The sequence below is a fragment of the Desmodus rotundus genome, chromosome 5 (genome assembly GCF_022682495.2).
Source record: "Desmodus rotundus isolate HL8 chromosome 5, HLdesRot8A.1, whole genome shotgun sequence".
In the NCBI taxonomy this organism is placed as follows: Eukaryota; Metazoa; Chordata; class Mammalia; order Chiroptera; family Phyllostomidae; genus Desmodus; species Desmodus rotundus.
Window position 1 is genome coordinate 78,913,232 of NC_071391.1, and position 21,084 is coordinate 78,934,315.

The following is a 21,084-nucleotide window of genomic DNA, read 5'->3' on the forward strand; positions in this document are numbered from 1 at the left end:
GTTTCTATTCAGGTACTTTGCGAATTTTTAAATTGGATTATTTGTTTCCTTAGTGTTAAGTTGTATAAGTTCTTTAGACTACAGGCTTTATTTTCAGTGAGATTTCACCTGGATATGATTTGTTAAAGAAAGGCTTACTGCAGTTAACAGCGTAAGGACTGTCACCTGGAGAGAGCTTTAACTGAAATTGTGTGCTCAATTCACATTCTAAGTCCTCGGTAAATACTCTGAATTTAAAGAATCTAAAGACAGTATGTTCTTACATCCCAGGAGCTTTTAACCCTTCAGCTCACTTATGCTAACAATGAGGAAGTTTTATTATACATCGGTTCTGTGCTCTAAAATGGAAGATAAGCACATATTGTGCCAACAACTCCAATCCTCTATGTCTATAAAATAAATGTTAATTGTTACTACTGTTTTAAGGGATAAATAATTTTACTCTAAATGTAATTAGACAATTTGTATATTGTCTTTGTACTCTATGATGTTTCAGATGCCGTAGAAATAAATCACAATAGGCTATGTTTGATTTTTTCTACTTTTTTTTTTTTTTTTTGCTTTTTTAATACAAAGCAAGATGATTGTTGAATACTGCTAGGATGCTTTGAGGACATCCTATATATATTTTTCTAATATTTCCCGGACACCTTGAGTTCTGGACCCCATTACAAGTCCCTTCTTGGGGCCCTCCTCTTGGCTGCACCCTGCTTTCTTACCTTTTGTAAGACCAACATGGATGGACCTAGAGAGAATTATGCTAAGTGAGAGAAGCCAATCAGAGAAAGAAAAATATCCAATGATTTCACTTATATGTAGAATCTAATGAACAAAATAAACTAAGAAACAAAATAGAAACAGACTCATGCTTAAGGAGAGCTCATTAAACTCCTTTAAAAAATCAGTCTTAAGCAAGCTAACGCCTGTAGATTCAAAGGTCTTTACATAGCTTTTAAATGTAGTTTCCATTTTAATTATTGGAATTAGGACTTGGTTAATTAGGAAGCTTGGTATAAGAGCTTATTTTAGACGTTGTAACTCTCCTTCTTATTTCCCTTGTACAAGTATTGATAAATTTTGGGAATATACCCCTCCTCAGATGTATAATTTGTGAATATGTCCTCCCATTCAGTAGGTAGCCTTTTCATTTTGTTGATGTTTTCCTTTGCTGTGCAAAAACTTTAATTTGATGTAGTTCCATTTGTTTATTTTTTCCTTTGTTTCCCTTGCCCTCAGAGTTATATCAGAAAAAAATACTGCTATGAGAGATGTATGAGATTTTACTGCCTATGTTTTCTTCTAGGATTTTTACCTTTTCAAGACTTATATTTAAGCATTTAATCCATTTTGAGTTTATTCTTGTGTGTGGTGTAAGAAGGTGGTCTAGTTTCTTTCTTTCTTTTTTTCTTTCTTCCTTTTTTTTTCTTCCTTTCTTTTTTGCACATATCTGCCCAATTGTCCCAACATCATTTATTAAATAGATTGCCTTTATCCCATTGTATATCCTTGCCTCCTTTGTCAAATATTAATTGACCATATAGGCATGGGTTTTTTATCTGGGCTCTCTATTCTGTTCTATTGGTCAATATGCCTGTTTTTATTCCAATTCCGTGCTGTTTTGATTATTATGGCCTTGTAGTATAGTTTAATATCAGATAACATTATATCTCCATCTGTTCTTTTCTCAAGACTGGTGAGGCTATTTGAGGTCTTTCATGGTTCCATATAAATTTTTGAATATTCTAATTCTGTGAAATATGCCATTTGTATTTTCATAGGAATTATGTTGAATCTATAGCTTGCTTTGGGTAGTATGAACATTTTAATGATGTTAATTCTTCCTATCCATAAGCATGATATATGTTTCCTCAGTTTCTTTCTTCAGTAGCCTATAATTTTCCAAGTACAGATTTTTTTACATCCTGGTTAAATTTATTCCTAGGTACCTTATTCTTTTTTGTTGTTTTTGTTGTTGCAATTGTAAACAGAATTATTTTCTTACTTTCTCTTTCTGACAGTTCATTATTGGTGTATAAAAATGCCACTAATTTCTCAAAATTAAGTTTGTAGCCTATTTACTGCATTCACTTATCAGTCCTTGTAGTTTTTTAGTGGAGTCTTTAAGATTTTTATATATAGTGTCATGTCATCTGTGAATAATGGCGGTATTACTTCTTCCTTTCCAATTTGGATGCCTTTTATTTCTTCTTGTCTAATTGCTTAGGTTAGAACTTCCAGTACTATGTTCAATAAGATTGGTGAAAGCAGACATCCTTTTCTTGTTTTTGATCTTAAAGGAAACACTTTTAGTTTTTGCGCATTGAGTATGATGTTGTCTGTAAGGTTTGTCATATATGACCTTTATTATGTTGAAGTATGTTCCCTCTATTCCCACTTGGCTGAGAGTTTTTCTTGTAAATGGGTGCTGGATTTTATCAAATGCCTTTTCTGTATCTGTTGATATTATCATGTTATTTATATCCTTCATTTTTGTTTATGTGGTGTATTATGTATATTGATTTGTGAATATTGTACCAACCTTGCATCCCTAGAATAAATCCCACTTGATCATGGTTTGTGATCTCTTTAATGTATTGCTGGATTCAGTTTACTAATATTTTTTGAAGACATGTTTATTTCTTTTAATTAAAAAAAAAAAATCAGCCTGGCTGGTGTAGCTCAGTGGATTGAGCATGGACTGTGAACCGAAGGGTCAATGGTTCAATTCTCAACCAGGGCACATTCCTGGGTTGTGGGCCAGGTCCTCAGTAGGGGGTGTGCAAAGGGCAAGCACACACTGATGTTTCCCTTTCTTTCTCCCTCCCTTCCCTCTCTCTAAAAATAAATAAAATCTTTTAAATTATTTTTTAAAGATTTTATTTCAGTTTTAGAGGGGAAGGGAAGGAGAGGAGGAGGGAAACATCAATGTGTGTTTGCCTCTTGTGCATCCCCTCATTGGGGGGGGGGGGCTTGGCCCGTGACCTTTCAGTTCTCAGCCCATGCTCAATCCACTGAGCTACACCAGCTAGGGAATAAAATCTTTTTAAAAAAAATCAGTCCTCTTAATAATTTCAGGCTCTTTGTCTAGTTTCTGAAAAAATTAATTTTGCACAAATTTGACAGTAGACAGTAGAGACAAATTTTAATAAAGATTAGATTCAGAATTTGGTAAGGTGAAAATCTCATATAATAAAAGTTATTCCCTAAATAACCCCATCTTTTGTCCATTAAGCATGCATATTTTTAAATGTACAGCTATATGTACAAATGTATACTTTCTACACTAATATACAGTGCATTTTTGCTTCCTCCCCATTTGCCCCCACAGAGAATATTTGGCAATGTCTGAAGACATTTGTGTTGTCACTGGCATGGTAAGAGCATGGAACATTGACTTGTAGTGTCAACGAAAGGTCAGCATTTCCAAACTGGAACAGAAACATGTAGAAAAGAAATGGGCATGATTTTTCTGTTACAAATGTGTTACCATAGATGGTCTGCTAATGTGTGAACCACTATTTTGTAAAATTATGGTAAAATACACATAATATAAATTTTACCATCTTAAGCATTTTTAAGTTCACAGTTTGGTAGTATTAAGTTTTGTACAATCTCCAGCACTCTTTTCAATTTGCAAAACTTCTTCAGGGTGGGGCAACACAGCTGTGTTGTGGTGCTGTCTGTGGGGCAGGGGTCCGAGAGGAAACAATGGCGCTTGCTCCACTCTCTGCCAGTTTTCAGTCACTTCCTCCACTACTCACAAGCAAATTGGGCCCTTCTGGTGCTGATTCCAAGGTGGGTGGGCTTGTGTACATTCTAGGGCCCTGTGGGTCTCTCAGGTGAACTCTCCTGTGAGTCTGGGAGTTTCTCTTGTTGCTGCCTCAAGCCCCACACTTGTTTTCAATCAGAGTTTGAGCTTTTGTTTCCCCACACTGCAACTCTGTGTTGTGTAGAACAACCAGTTGTTCCTCCTGATTTATCTGCCCTCAAATGTGGGTCCGCCCGGTCTGCTGCTTTGCCAGGTCCACCAGCCACCGCCTTGCCGCAAGTCCTCTCTGCCCGGCTGCCCAGCTCCGCCCCTCCTACTGGTTTGGATGAATGTTTTTTCTTTAATACCTTGGTTGTTGGACTTCCATACAGTTCAATTTTCTGTCAGTTCTGGTTGTTTTTTGTTTTTAAATTGTTGTCCTTCTTTTGGTTGTGTGAGGAGGCACAGTGTGTCTACCTATGCCTCCATCTTGGCCAGAAGTACCAAATATCAATAATTTTTCTATGTATTAATGTTAAAGGATCTTGACTAGTCCCAGGATGGAGTTGCTTATGCTAAGCCCCATGTCTGCAAATGGAAGCTTATCTGAGCTTCCATGCTCAGCTCTCCCAGAAAATGTAGGCCTAGCCCAACCTATCAGCAATTGCCTGCTTAGTACAAGTTACCTAGCTCAACTCCACTTCCCTTTGCTCCATATATGGAAGGTTACACTGTTTTAACCAATTAGCAATGCCCAATATAACTTTCTTGTTCCTGCTCACTTTTATCTATGAAACACTCACTTTGTGCAACTCTTGGAAGCTACTTTCTGTTTTCTACACTCGATGCTTTTCAATTCATGAATTTCTAAATAAAAGCCATTTGGGTCAGGAAATTAAGGTCTGAAATTTTCTTTCGAATGGATTGAAGTTGAAATTTAACATAAAATAGTTGGGCATAATTTTTTTAAAGATTTTATTTTTAGAAAGAGAGGAAGGGAGGAAGAGAGGGAGAGAAATATCCATTAGTTTCCTCTTGTGAGCCCCCAGCTGGGGACCTAGCCCACAACCCAGGCATGTACCCTAAGAATTGAACTACTGACCTTTCATCTTGCAGGTTGGTGCTCAACCCACTGAGCCACACCAGTGAGGGTTAGTTGGGCATAATTTTAATAAAATATATGAAATGCCCGTTCACTAAAATATTACTGAGAAACCAAAGGCCTAAATATATGGGAAAATGTACCATGTTCATGCATTGAGATACTAATTAAGAGCACTTCTCCCTTAAATTCATATATATAATCAATGCAATCGAATCCATTTCCAGCAGCATTTATTTGTTTGTTTGTTTGTTTTAAGAACTTGACAATATGATTGTAAGGTTTGTATGGAAATGTAAAGGACTAAAATAAGACAAAACAATTTATTTTGAAATGAAAGAAAAGTTTGGAAGACTTGGGCTAAATCGACAGTAACACATAGAAGATGGAATTGCCATAAAGACAAGACACAAACATCAATGGACCAGGGTAAAGAACCCAGAAATAGATTCTGGTCCATTAGGATTATAGACAGATTTTTCAAGATAGTGTGATGACAGGTAGCAGTAGAGGGTGCTTAGACTTGGAGGGTGTGATAGACTCTGTTCTTGACCCACTGTCATCTCCAGTCCCCCGTTCCTCCCACTGTGGAAGCTGAAAGACAGATTTTCGTTTTCTAGCTTCTTTAGCAAAGGGCGCCCACTGACCCAGTTTTGTTCAAGGATGTCTAAGCTGACTGGGGCAGGGGCTTCCAGTAAGCCTATTGCTCTCCCAATAAAAAAAAGAATTTGCTATACTGCCCAATTCCCTTTTTTTTTTTTGCTCCTTTTCCTTTTTTAATGGAAAGGGATTTCTACCTGACATGAATGCCCAAATAAAAGATACTTCAAAAAAACAAGCTAAAGATTTTTTTTTGCACCTAAGTATAATACCTTTATTTAAGTGTAATTTTTAGAATATTACAATTTCTCAGAATACCAGGAATAATTTCTACATTTTCTCTGACCACTATATTCAGCCCAATGTTTTATTTTTGTTTAATTTTTACTTGAGTAGACTCTGTGCCAAGAACACAAGCCATTCCAGTCAGAATAAACTATCTCATGATTATAACTGATGGACTCAGGGTTTGAAGGGCTATAGCTCACAAAATAAACGAGGACTTTATTTATATTCCGAACGTGGAATCAGGTGTTAGTCTAGTAACATTTGGTTTTTCGTAAGAATTATTTTCTGATATTCCCATGTTCTCTGACATAGATGCATAGTCATATTTTCTTTTCTGTTCTTGTTCAAACCTGAAACCTAGAGAAGAATGACAGATGTTTACAAAGATGCCAGATGTGTTAAGATACAGACTTGTTCAATATGCCTGGTTCTACATTCCTCTTAGAGCACCTATCTTTATATCCTATTTAACTGAAGCCATAAATATCCAACATTTTTAATTTCATTGTATGCACTATATTTTGTTGTCCATCTCTACAAAAGGCTCTGCAGGACTTGGGTTTCAGGTTTGATCTATTACTAATTAGCTGTGCAATTTGGAGTAAGTTACTTGCCTTCCAAGTCTCAGTGTCCTCGGTGAGAATTAAGTGTAGCGATGAATATGAAGAGGACTTAGCATTTAGTTTGGCATTTAGTTAGAAGCCTGTTCTCTCTAGAGCTAGTTTCCAAATCTCAATCAGATTTTGTGCTTTTTGAAGACATGACACACATTCTCTCTTCAACGCCAGCACCTTCGGTGTATCACCTTCACTGACTGCAGCTGTAGTGCAAACCCTCACTGCTTAACTTGCTCTTATGCTCCTTTCAATTCTCACGCTGTATCTTTCCATCGTTTTGCAGTACAGGCAGACCTTGTTTTCTCACACTTCATCATACTGTGCTTCACAGATGTTGCTTTTTTTGTTGTTGTTTTACAAGTGGAAGTCAAAACTACCCACTGGCAAAAAGGTTATGACTCACTTTATTGCAATACTTTAATTGAGGTGGTTGGGAATTAAACCTGCCATATCTCCAAGGTGTACGCCTGTGATCTCTTAACTCAGTGTTTTATATCCTATGCTTCCATCTTTGTACTTGTCATTCCTTTATATTCTTTTACCTGTCAAACTTAATATATGCTACACATTGGTGATTCAGTAGCAAACAACAGACAACTCCCTGCCCTTAAGTGGAGATAGTTACCTAAAACCGTTCTGTAGAAGGCCATCAACTCCACTGAACCCTCAGGTTGAAAATGCAGAGTGTTTGAGGAATGGCTAAGAGTTCAATGATGGTGGGGTTGTGAGTGAGGGGGAGAGTGGACATGATAAGGGTGGAAAGCTATCCTGAAGTTAAGATTTTATTCCAGGCACAGTGGAAATCTTTGAGAGGCAGCAGGAGCAGTCATTGTTAAGCATGTAGGTTCTGGAGCTAGCATGACTGAATTCAAGTCTTGGACCTCACAGTAAGTTCCTGTGAGACCTCGAGCAAGTAATCCATCTCTTTGCTTGCTCATCTGTAAAATGCAGACAATAGAACCTGACTCAAATGAGTTACTATTTAATATAAAGCACTTTAAAATAGCACTTCTGCATGGTAATTGCTAAAGAGGAGTTTAAGTGTTCTAATGCATTGGCTTAAATTAGTAAAAGATCACTATGTGTTGTGTGGGGAATGGGCTGGAGGAGCATCAGTTTGGGGGCTGTGGCAGCCTGGACTGTGGTAGCAATGAGCTGGACCTAAGGGGATAGGTTCCGGCTAGTGATAGCTAACATTTGTAGAGAATGAGTTATGTACCAAGGACTAGCCTAAGCTCTTTACACATTTTACCTCTTAGTACTTCACCACAACCTAGGAGCTTGGTACTATTGTTATTCTCACTTTACAGAGGAGGACACTGAGGTAGTAACTTGCCCAAGATCACACAGCCAGTAAACAGAAGAGCCAAAAATCAAAACCAGGCAGTGTGCATGTACACTCCACAACGTAACCTCTCTGCTTTACTGCCTCGCAGGGATGACGGCAGGACAGAACTCACACACTCAGACTATACAGTCACCATAATTAATTCTGGCTATGTTAGAGTTATTGATATTTCTGGGATATGATGATCTGCTTTAACATGCCATCATTGTCAGTTTCTCAGTGTTGTGGATCATAGGAGGGACAACAGTGGCACAGAACTTAAAAAATATTTTTAACATTTTGAGGCATTTACTTAGCCAAGTGAAGTTTGCTGATTAAAAATTATTACTGAAACCATAAGATGCAACTTCTAAAGAAAAGGATTCATTAATTTTTTTTTAATTCAACCTTATATAAAACGAAAAAATTCTATTTCCAAATAACAGTCTTATCTAAAGCAGAGATTTTCAACCTTTTTTCATCTAATAGCACACAAACTAATTACTAAAATTCTGAGGCACATTAAAAAAATATTTTTTTGCTGATCTGATGAAAAATAGGTATAATTTTTATTCATTCATACTGGACAACTATTGTGTTGGATGTTGGGCTTTTTTTTTTTTTTTTTTGACAGTCTAAGGGAAAAGAGGTCAGTGCCCCTTACTGAATAGTCAGGTATAGCATGTTTTAAAACTTCCTGTGGCACACCAGTTGAAATCACTGCTATAAGGTAAGAATGACTTGGCAAATTCATCTGTCTATATACTTTGCAGGGTTCTGAAATGTTAGGTGCTAAGAAGTGTGTACATGTGTAGAATGTATCATTTATTCACAAGAATTTCCCACAAAGTATTGCTAAAAATCACCTACTTTTGAAGTTAGCTGAAGAGTTGCTTGTAGCAATTTCCTTCCAGTTGGCAATATACCTAAGCACATTATATAGACACTCATTAAATTAAATTAAACTAGTTTGTTAGTAAGTAGTGAATGAATTCATTAGTGCATGATTAGGCTACTTCCACAATTCCACTTTCTCTGTAAAATCTTACATTAATGGCAACAAATTCTCTAGTCAAAATGTTTAATTTTCATGACTTTCCCACCTCCACGTAGCTCTCATGCTTCCAAGACAAACCCTAGGACAAGGAGTTGGAAGATGTATAAAAATTGTGCTCACATCTACCATGTTAGTGCCCTGTGATCTTCCTCAGCACACCTTTCCTCATCCTATGTTCCATTCCTTCCAGATCATGCCCTCAGTTGAATGCCTGCTAAGATGTTAGTTAACTTCTAAATTAAAAGTATGGACAGAAAACTCAAGGAAAAAAGAGGTAAACAATTATGACAAACTTTCTCCTCGGTTCCAGATTGCCACACCTACTGTCTCTGACACGTTAACAGAAATGTAAAGCATGTGGTTTATGATGTTAGTAGAGCTATGGTGCTACCTTTGCAGTGTGCAGTCAACACGTCATCCAAGTAGGACAAGTGCAGCTGCCACCTGTTTCCCAAACAGAGACTGAAATAGGGACACCAGGGTAGCCTGAGAAGAGGTAGAATAACAGGGAAGAACAAGATGTGATGAGCTATGAAGACGAGGGGATGCTCCAAGAGGCAGGTTTCCTGTAACTTATTCCATTTCATTTTAGGCTCTGTGTCGTCTTTCCCAAGCCTCGCTTCTTCCAACTGCACCCAAGAAGTCAGGTAAGGAATTGGTCACAGCAGGTGCCGAAAGGGAGCTGAGGAGGATTAGAATTATCGTGTAAAAAATGATTTTCTAAGTACTCATTTATTCCATTGAATTACTCTGGTTAACTTAGTGTTCCTGAAGGGGGTTTTTGTGTTTGTTTTTTTTTTTGGTTTAGGAAGGTATACTTTATCCAACAATATTTAAATATTTAAAGTACTGTGTGTATAGTTGTTGGGTTTTTTTTTGTTACTCCTACCTCTTATTACTCCAAAAACTTTATTCTATGACCTTAAATACGATATTACTGGGTCACTGTTAAAAGATGCAGGATAAGAGCAGGCAATGTAAACCCCTTCCCAGGATCTCCTAGTAGACGGTGCGGTCTGGACTGACTGTACATTTAGCAGACTTGCAGTGGTTGTCCAGGATCACTGTGAAGAGTTGCATGTCTGTCATCCTGCTTTCTTGGATCTATATATTCAAAGGTTTGCATTCCACCTTCAAGAACACCTTGATTTATATACTGATTTACATATTTGATTTATATACTGAAAGGTTTTCATTCTACTTTCAAGGACACCTGAGAGTCTGGAGGATAAACATATGCCATATTTAATTAAGGCTGATCACTGACCCAGCTTTACCTGATACTAGGACAATTATTTTAAAAGAACTTCTCATAAAAGACATACCAACAGTAACTGATACAAATATCTAAGTTTTACAAATAGAAGAAAGAGTGATAGCATTACTATACTGCTCATATCATGGAACTAATGTGTCTTTCTCACTAAGAAGTTTTTGTAATTTTAAGGTAATAATTGCAGAATAGTATGTATGTGAAATCTATAATAAATTCCTCAGGATTATAAATGTAACATTTTGATCATCTGGGAAGGTGCCTAGCCTGAGAAGCCACTTAACTATATGTCCTAGAAATCAACGGAACGGCTTCAGATATAGAACTACACCCCACACACATAGGCAAAGATCTCATAGCAACACAATTGATAGAATATCAGGAAATTATTTAAGATATCCCAGCTGCTGGTCACTTAACAAGTTATTTCAAAATTCACTTGCGGTTTGAAAATGATGAAATTCTGTAAGAGGAACATCTTATAGAGAATATGCCCCTAAAGATCCAACAAGACAGTAGCGGTCACATGGCATTGTGGGAGACTCAGTGACGGTGATGCGGGGGTGCTCCGTATTCTAAGTGCCTGCAGCAATGTATCTCTCAACACTGCAGAATTTATGATGGAGCTCTTCAGTGTCTTTGAGGCCAAGAGTGAAGTTGGCTCTATCCATTTCTTCAAAATAATAATAATAATATTGTATTCAGTTGATAGAGGATGCACATGGCTTCTCCTCAGGAGAACAGCCATCTGTCGTGACAAGGGACTAGCACAGAAGCTGTTGGGGAAAAACCTGGTTTGTATCAGTGTTCAACACATTAATGTCGTTCTGTTGGTCTGATTATTGAAAACTGTCCACAGATTTTGAAGGACACTCTACAAAGAATTAGTGGCCACCAATTCTTCTAAAGAAAAATGTCAGACTCTGAAATTCTCATCAAACAAGGTGGCATCAATCCAGCTACAAACATCTACCGGAAAGACTGTGGAAACCACAAATGCGCTGGGAAGAAGGTGCTTGCTTGTACCTCAGCTGGGGAAGATCTTTGCAAAGTTTAAGCTACTGAGATACTCAGTAGTTTAGAGATAATCTACTCTACTAGGTAAGCTACTGAGATAATCAGTAGCTTCGAATTAGTAATGCTACTAAAATATTTCCAAATAATCACACTGGATTCTATTTGAAATTTTTGTTATCCAGGGCCTAAGTGAGAGAATAAACTGATAGATATTGTACATAATTTGGAAACATGAAGTATCTCCATTTTAAAAACTGGACACTGTCAGTTAATCCTACCAGGTCAAACCTAGGAGTATTCATCCCGCCCACCTACGTATATGCTACAAAAACCACTTCGAGTCTTACTGGTTTATTGTTTTCATCCTTTCTTCCACAAATTGAATCCCCTACCAGAGAAAGGTATGGTGGATGACAGTGGACTGAGATGTCTGTTTATTTCCTCCCTTTGAACTTAATTGTATTGTTCTTTTTGTATTCCAGCAGTGATGAAATACAGAATATTAGGTGTTGATTTCTGGTTAATCTTTCACTAAAGCGTGCTGGTCCTTTGCTTGAATTAGCCAACTGTATAAGGGAAAGGTAAATCCGGATTTCAAAAGCTCACCTGAGAAAATTCTCTCTCCTGCTCTCTGAAGATCATTCAAAATGAACCTCACCGACCTCTCCCTTTTTTTCCTCCATTCTTTACCCAGCAATTTTTACTCTTGGGAAAAAAGGTAGAAGTACAGCACTACATAAAGTATATACTTTTCTAATTGCTAATCTGTACACCTAAAACTAATGCAAAATATTGAATGTAAAAATATATAAATATACTTGTAATTTTTAAAAAGGTACTGCATTACAGTGTGTTTCTTTGAATGTCATTTCCTGCATCATTATTACTATCTGTATTTATTCAGTGTCCCCCAATATCACAGACATCCTGTCTATAGGGAATCCAAATACTATGGTCAGGACAAGATATTGGGTTAAAGAATCTTAACAATCTTTTTTTACTATTTACTTACTACAATATATTTTAGAGCATCTACCTACAATGCATAACTAGTTATTTTTTCTTGTCTTTCCCTTTTTATTTTCTAATATATCTTTCCCACCAATGTCTTATTTTTCTATTTTTAGTCATTCTTTTTCTTTTCTTGTCTTTTCTCATTATTCTCTTCTCTGATTCCTCTTGGATGCTTTTCTTCCTGTTCTATTGTTCAATGACATGTTGATTTTTCCTATCCCATATTCTTATCTCTCTTCCTGATTTCTTCCTTTTTCTTATGTTTCTTTACTTACACTATCTTCATTTTAATTTTTCTGCCTTTTCATCCACACAATAGTCACATTCATTATTGTAGCTGGCAAATATTCAATATATTTAAAAGCTGTTTGAGATACAATTCACATACCATACTGTCCACCCATTTGAAGTGTTTAATTCAGTGACTTTCTGTGTACTCACAGAGTTGTACATCCATCATCATGATCAATTTTAGAACATTTTTATTTCTCAAAAAAAAAAAAACTGTACCTCTTAGCCTCACCTCCCAACCCTCATAAGTCTTCCAGTCCTAGACAACCACTAATCTACTTCCTGTCTCTATAGATTTGCCTATTCTGGACATTTCATATAAATGGAATCATAATACATGGTCTTTTTTTTTACTGGGTCCTTTCACTCAGTAGAATCATCAATATTGTAACATGCATCAGCATTATTTTTTATTGAAGAATAATATTCCATTGTATAAATATATCACATTTTTATTTATCCATTCATCAGTTGATGAATATTGGGGTTATTTCTACTTTTTGGTTATATTATGAATAATGCTGCCATGAACATTTATGTACAAGTTTTTGCATGGACGTGTGTTTTCATTTCTCTTGTGCATCCATACTGAGGAATGGAGTTGTTCAATCATATGGCAACTTCATGTTTAACCATTTGAGAAACTGCCAGATTATTTTCCAAAATGGCTGCACCATTGTACATTTCCACTGACAGTACATAACGGTTCCGATTCCTCTACTTCCTTGTCTTCTTAATTATAGCCCTCCTAGTTTGTCTGAGGTCAGATCTCATTGTGGTTTTAACTTGAATTTCCCTGACGGTTATATTAAATATTTAAAAATTTCCATCACACACACACAAAAATTCTAAAAATGTTTTCCAAGGGCTATAGTATGCCACTAAAAATTATAACTTTTTAGTGTCTCATATGGGAAGATCAGGGTTGGTAAGCTAACAAAATGCTTTGTATTATTGATTTCATGTTCTTAGCCTTGTTTCTAAATCCCAAAGTAAGAAAGAAAGAAAGCAAATTTAGGCTAAGGCATAAGTATGAAGTCTGACAATAAAGAACACCTCTCTAATTTTCTTTTTTCTACTTTTAGATCATCCCTCTTATATCTTTCTCCCTCATTTCCTCTTCTTTCTTTCTAGACAAGTATAAATACTTGTTTTGTGGGGAGTGGTGGAAATTATGTTTGTGACTCCTACATTCAACACGGGAATGAGAAATATTGGAAAGAAAAATCTGATGCCTGCCCTTGTTCCCCAAGAACAGCAAAATGTATTTACTCATCAAAGTTCAGTGTATTTGTCCAGTTCAGCACTTCATCCACTTCCCATTCCATCACAGAATCTATCCCACCATCTTCAATAGATCTTATTAGCCCTTTTGTTGCTGTGTGAATTAAACCTAGAGTTTTATTGTTTGTTGACTTAGCCTCCAGGCTTCCTGCATAGTACCTAAATAGAGGAAAGGAAGAGAGACATAAATCCTCTGGAACATGTGATTACTAGTAGATTCAGTTAATACATATTGTTGTTGTAATAGTATTTAAATATAAAGCAAGTTCTTTATCCTATTTAACACAAATACCTCTAAACCAAGTCTATGGGATGGGATCTTTTGGAAAAAACAAAGCAACTTAATCAAGCACATTAAACAGAGAGAAGCCTCATTTCAAGATTCCCACTCAGCAAGTTGGATTTTTATGATACAAAGAAAAACTAAATTATATCACCAAATCATAGAATTACAGAATCAAAGGGCCTCGGAGACCAAATAACTAGCCCACTTGTTTTACAGATGAGGAAATTCTGGAAGAGTTGAATAACTTTTAGAAGGCCATGCAGCTGATGACAACTATGAAGAAAGAAGAAAAGAGAGAGGGAGGAAAAGATAAATGGAAGAAAGATACTGGCATTTTGTATGTGCCAGGCACTTTTCGTTCATCATTTTGATTCTTTTTAAAAAGACACAGCCATTTTGACAACTATTTTTATTCCCATTTTATGAATGAGGAAATTGAGACTTAGAGAAATTAAGAAATTGTTTGAGATCATGAATGCAGTAAATATGTATGTGAAAGCCAGTATTCAAATCTGACTGTAAGCACAGACTTCGGTAGCACTATTCTCCTACGTTCGTCTGAGCACGTAAATTAATGCATCCTCCAAACAAGCTGAGCGAGGAGACAGAAGTTGTGTTTACCAAGAATATTAAAATTGCTATATTTTAATGCTATTTAAAACTGCTTTTTTTTGTTTTTTATTTTAAGATCTACATTGGTGTTCTATTTTAAAGGTTAACCTATTCTGACACTATTTAATTTGACACTCATTTATTAGGAGGTGGCATGATGGAGGTGTACAGCTAGAATTTGGTATTGAACTGTCTGACTTTGAATCTTGCTTCTGTGATTTATAGCTATATAATCTTTGGCAAAGGATCTAGCCTTTCTGGGACTTAGTGTCCTCTTCCTTAAAACGATAATCATTATACTACCTCCTGCTAGCATCCTTACGAGGTTTAGAAGTATAAATACAATTAAAGCATTTACAACTATTGGCACTTGGTAAACATGCAATGAAAGAAAGCTTCCGTAACCCTGGATGGCAAAGATGTGATGGTGACAAGATGTATCCCTGCCCTCATCAAGTTTCTGCTTTGTCAGACTTTAAATGCACAATGACCTGTGTGAGCTAATGAATTGTATAGCAGGAACATGCCTCTTGATTTATATTGTTAGGGAGTGCACAAACTGTAAGAAAGTATGATTTCACAATTTTCCTTTTTTTTCTCAGTTCAAGTTTAACAGAAGCTACACAAAATAAAAGGTGTTGGCCCAGTCCTGTACGTGTCAGTTGGCCTGCTCCATAAATTCAGGCCATTTTCTCCAGAAAAAGAAAGGCTGGCCTCCCCAAACCCTGCAGCAAAGGCCTGTTTTGTCCCACACCACAACTGGCCTAAATCTAAGATCTTGTTTTAAGCATGACAATAGTAAAGAGAGGTTTTGTTCTCGTGCCTGTACACTGCTCACATGATCCTATAACGGCCCGTTGCTCACTTCTGCTTAGAGAAACATTCTTTGCTCTTCCGGACATCAGGCTTGATGGCATCACCGCCAGGTTTCCAGCCAGCTGGGCACACTTCCCCATGGTTGTTAGTGAACTGGAAAGCCTGAACTAGTCTGTTTTCATCCAAAGAGTGGCCAACAGGAAGGTCGTTTGTGGTGATCTGTGGAAGGATACCTTTTTCGTCAATGATAAAGAGGCCCCTGAGTAAGATGCCTTCATCAGCCTGTAAGACCCCATAGTCCTGAGCAATGGTGCGCTTGGGGTCTGACACCAAGGAATGTTCATGGATCGCAGTCCTCCCTGTTTCTTGGGTGTGTTGATCCATGCCAGGTGACAGAAGTGAGAATCCACAGGAGCACCAATCACTTGGCAGTTGAGTTTCTTAAATTCTTCTGCCCTACCACTGAAAGCAATGATCTCCATGGGGCAAACAAAGAAAGGTAAAGTCAAGAGGGTAAAAGAAGAACACCACATATTTTCCCCTGTACTCAGATAGGCTGGTATCTTTGAACTGACCATCTGGCATAAGAGCTGTAGCTTTGAAGATGGGGGCAGGTTGCCCAATGTTAGCATTTCCTGAAGACATCTTGCTATCAGCAGCTCTGAGACACAAATACCAAAAGAAGCAGGTCAGGAAGAAGACTCATGAAGCACCTGATTTTACAATTTTTCTAGAGTTCTTCACTCACTTATTCATTTAATGAACATTTACTTCAGTGTCCAATGTTTTCAAAGCCATCTGTCCAGTGGTGAAATGCCTTCATGGAACATGCAGTCTTCCACTTCTATACTCTCCTCCCTAAACAATAGGCACTTAGCAGACACGTACTAAATAAAAAAAATACATGAATGATGGTACCCTTTGGCCCAGAATTATTAACTAATGCTCATGACACAACAAAAATGAATTTAGAAATCAGAAACTTCTGAAAGGCTGAGGTTGAATGTATTTTTTATGAGTTCCCCCATGTTTATCTTCCCAAAGATACAGACACTTAAGATTAGATTTGTGAACTGGGATGATACTCATTTTCCCTTCTACAGCACTGATATACAGCAATTCATATATCTACTTTTTGTTCTCAGACTTTATTTATTTTTGAAATTTAATCTTTATTGTATTATTTTTTATATTACCTTTTAGTCTCCTTATACTCTCCTCTGTTGTCCATGTCCATGAGTCCTTTTTCCTTTTTGCTCAGTCCCTCCACCCTCTACCCTCTCCCTGCCCCAGCTAGCATCCTGCTCTCCATCTATGAGTCTGTCCCCATTTTCCTTGTTTGAGTGACTTTTTTTTTGTTTCCCTGGATGAAAAAAGCCCTCATTGGGAAATGTTTTGCCAATGTGGCAGAGGTGAAACAAAAAATGGCAGAAGCACTAAAAGACATCAAAATTGATGAGTTCGAAAACTGTTTAGAGCACTGGAAAAAAATGTCTCGCTAGATTTACTGCATACAATGGGGAGCACTTTGAAGGTAACTAAAGTTTAAACATGTAAGAATAAATACACAATTTTGTAATAAATAAATTCTGTGCTCAGGGTTCCCCCTCATACTTATACACCTGTAAATCTATCACTACAATAATGAATGAACACATCACATCCCCCAAAGTTCCCTGTGTGCCTTAGTAATCCTTCTCCCCCTCCTTCCTCCCACCCTTATCTCCAGACAGCCATTGATCTGCTTTGTGTCACTCTAGACTTGTTTGTATTTTCTAGAATTTTGTATAAATGAAATCATACAGTGTGTTCTCTCTTTTGACAGGTTTTATTCATTCAGCACCATTATTTTGAGATTCATCCATGTTGCTGTGGGTGTCAATAGTTTATTCCTTTGTACTGCTGAGTAGTATTCCCTTGTGCAGGTACCTCACAATTACTTATCCAGGGACATTTGGGTTGTTTCTGGTTTTTGGCTACTTCAAATAAAGCTGTTATAAAAATTCATATATAGTCTTTCTGTGGGCATATGTTTTATTTCTCTTGGATAAATACCTAAGAGTGAAATGGCTGAGTTGAATGGTAGGTATACCCTACCATTTAACTTGTAAGATAATACTAACTTGTAAGAAAACTGCCAAAGTGTTTTCCAAAGTGGATGTACCATTTGCATTTGCTCTATGTGTGTGCAGACAATTTCTTCCATTCTAGTGGTAATGTAATATCTTGTTGGGAACTGCCCTGCCTGGTTTCAGAGGCTGTAACCCCCCATGGTTAAGGCTGAGTCAGAGTTGGGACCATAAGCCACTAAGGAGACAAAGCTTATCTCCCTGGCAGGTGCGCCACCTCTGCCCACTTCACCCTGCTTGGCCCTGAGCTTGGCCAGTTAGCCAATGACGGGTAAGAATCCTCAAGGGAGGATCAACCTAAGACAGGCTCTGGTCACCAGGAATAAGCTCGCAGGGAAGGACTCAGGGGGCTGTGGAAAAAGGGGGTGATGGACCCTCGCCCCTTGGCTTTGAAATGGCCTGAGTCCTCATTCTGTCTGCAAGAAGTCTCCTAATCTCTTGGCTGCCTTACTTCCCTTGCCTGACTTAAGCCTGAAACAAGGACAGAGGGCAGTGCAGTCCTGTGCTGGGAGGGGCGGATTCCCTGGGGAATCAGGCCTAACAAAAATACATACATTCCTGTGAAACCTACTTAATTTGTACCCTCAGTTTAAAGGATAAGGGTCCAGACCTGAGATGAGTCTGGCGCCTAAAGTTTTATGGCCCTCTAACTAATTGGCTGTAACTCAGAATAAGCCCTCAAAGTTCTCTGTAAATCATGTATTGTTTAACCCTTACTGGCTGACAATGATTGATGAGCTTTATCTGTATTCCTGTGCAAATGAACCTAATAAAAGCCCATGGAGAGAAAGGCTCTGGGCCCTTCTCCTTTGAGAGATCGGCCACCTCTCCTCCCCAAGCAGATCATGTCTTGGTAGACTTATTCTTCATCCGTGGCGGACCGGGGGGCTGCGTTAAAGCCCCCTGACAATATCTCATTATAGTTTTGGCTTGCACTTTCTAATGACTGATGATGATAGCTATTAGTACACTTGTGCTTATTTGCTATCCACATGTCTTCATTGTCAGAGTATTTGTTTAAATCTTTGCCATTTTAAAATTAGGCTGTATTCTTATTATTGAGTTTTGAGTTTAAAAAATATTCTATACAAGTCTTTTATCATATATATTTTGCAAATGTTTTCTTCCTGACTGTGGCTTGTGTTTTGATTTTTATGTATTTTTTCACATTTGCAGTATTTTTTGTGATATATCTCCTCAGGCAAGGGAAACGAAAGAAAAAATAAACAAACAAGATGACATCAAACTAAAAAGTTTTTGTACAGCAAAGGAAATCATCAAGAAAATAAAAAGACAACCCACAGAATGGGAGAATGTATTTGCTGATACATCTCATAAGGGGATAATATCCAAAATTTATGAAGAACTCACAAAACTCAACACCAAATAAAGCAAACTACCCAATTAAAAAATAGGCAAAGGACCTGAATAGACAGTTCTACAAAGAGGACCCACAGATGGCCAGTAGACATATGAAAAGATGCTCAGTGTCACTAATCATCAGAGAATTGCACATTAAAACCACAATGAGATACCATCCCCCACCTGTCAGAATGGCTGTCATCAATATATAAAAAAACAAGCACTGGCCAGGATGTGGAGAAGGGGGAACCCTTTTGTACTGTTGGTGGGAATGCAGATTGGTACAGTCACTTGGAAAGTGGTATGGAGATACCTCAAAAAATTAAAAATAGATCTACCTTTTGACCCAGTGATCCCACTTCTGAGAATATATCTGAAGGAACCCAAAACACTAATTCAAAAGAACATAAGCACCCCTGTGTTCATTGCAGCGGTATTTATAATCACCAAGATATGGAAGCAGCCCAAGTGCCCATCAGCAGATGAGTAAACAAAACAACTATGGAGAATTTACACAATGGAATACCATTTGGCCATAAAAAAGAAAATTTTACCCTTTGCCACAGTATGGATGGACCTTGAGAACACTATGCTAAGTGAAATAAGCCAGGCAGAGAAAGACAAATACCATATGATTTCACTCATATGCGGAATCTAATGAACAAACTGAAGTAACAAGCAAAATAAAGACAAACTCATAGATGGAGAGCAGGATGACAGCTAAGGGGGGAGGAAGGTGAGGGAGTGGAGGAATTGAGAAAAAAGAAAAAAGGACTCATGGACATGGACAACAATGTGTGATTGTTGGGGGTGGGGTATATAAGGGGACTAAATGGTAATGGGAAAAAATACAATAAAAATGAAATAATACTTAAAATTTCCAATTGTTTGTTGCTGGAACGTGGCAGTACAATTTCTGTATTTCACAACCTTGATAAACTCACTTATTAGTTCCAGTAGCTTTTTCTTTTTGTAGATTTCTTAAGATTTATACCTAGACAATCATGTCAACTGTCAATAAAGACTGTTTTAGTTCTTTCTTTCCATTTTCAGTGTCTCTTTCTTCCCTCTCTTGCCTTATTTCACTGGCTGGGACCTTCAGTGCAACGTTGTAAAGAAGTAGTGAGAGGAAACATCCTTGCCTTGTTTTCCCATCTCAGATACAAAGGAGACAGTCTTTCACCATTAAGTGTGTTAGCTGTAGGTTTTCTATAGACGCCCTTTATCAAGAAGAGGTTCTCTCTCTTATTCCTAGTTTGCCAAGAGTTTTTATCATGAATGATTGTTGGATTTTTGTAAGTATTTTTCTTCATCTACTAAGATGATCATAACTAAATTTCTTTTTAAGTCTGCTAACATGGTAAATTGCACTGATTTCCAAAAGTTAAGCCAACTCTGTATTCCTAGGGTAAACTCCATATGTTATTTATTATCCTGTATCTATGTTCATGAGACATATTGTTTGTTATTTTTTAATTCTTATAAGCCTCAAGTGGTTTTTGTATCTGGTAATACCTTATAGAAATTGTTGCAATGTGGCCCTGGCCAGGTGGCTCAGTTGGTTGGAGCAGCATCCCGATACCAAAAGGTTTCGGGATCGATCCCCAGTCAGGGTATATACCTAAGGTTGTGGGTTTGCTTCCTGATCAGGATAGGATGCTTATGGGAGGCAACCGATGAGTGTTTCTCTCTCACATTAATGTTTTTCTCTCTCCCTTCTTCTCTCTCTAAAATCAACAAATATATCCTTGGGTGAAATTTTTTTTTTAAAGGAGAAAATTGTTGGGATGTGTTCCCTTCTTTTTCTGAAAATATTTGTGTAGAATTTGTATTATGTCTTTCTTAAATGCTTGCTAGAATTCACCAGCAAATCTACCTGGTCCTTCAGTCTTCTTTGTAGGAATTTTTAAAACTCTAAGTTCAAATTCTTTAATAGATATAAGACTATTCATATTATCTTTGCCTTTGAGTGCACTTTGGTTAATGTCTTTCAATAAATTATTGTTTCATTTAATTTTTCAAATTTATGGCATTAAGTTGTTTGTAATACATCTATATTGGTTTTTTTTTTAATTTATTGACACTATTAGAAAAGTTCCCATTATCCTTCCCTTCACCTGCCTCTCTGTTTTTTATTTCCTTTCCTCTTCTTTCAGGCTTCCTTTGGATTAAGTGATTTTTTTTATGATTCTATTGTATCTCCATTATGAGCTTATTAAGCTGTCATCTTTGCTGTTATTGTTGATTTTATGGTTGCTTTA

General features: G+C 37.2%; 1 protein-coding gene and 1 pseudogene across 2 annotated transcripts in view; both read right to left on the reverse strand.

Moving 5' to 3' along the window:
* Positions 1 to 5,763: 5,763 nt before the first annotated feature.
* C5H11orf65 (chromosome 5 C11orf65 homolog) overlaps positions 5,764 to 21,084 on the reverse strand; it is a 46,005-nt gene continuing 30,684 nt past the window's right edge. The window contains exons 7-9 of one of the 2 annotated variants that reach the window (XM_053924217.1): positions 13,607 to 13,777; positions 8,553 to 8,608; positions 5,764 to 6,095 (exon numbers count right to left, since the gene is read on the reverse strand). In XM_053924217.1, coding sequence (XP_053780192.1) covers positions 5,959 to 6,095; positions 8,553 to 8,608; positions 13,607 to 13,777 — 364 coding nt within the window. In that variant the 3' untranslated portion in view covers positions 5,764 to 5,958. Of the gene's footprint in view, positions 6,096 to 8,552; positions 8,609 to 9,086; positions 9,422 to 13,606; positions 13,778 to 21,084 lie in introns of those variants that run through there. The other variant, XM_053924218.1, reaches the window with a different exon arrangement.
* Positions 14,936 to 18,463, reverse strand: LOC112314386 (peroxiredoxin-1-like; annotated as a pseudogene).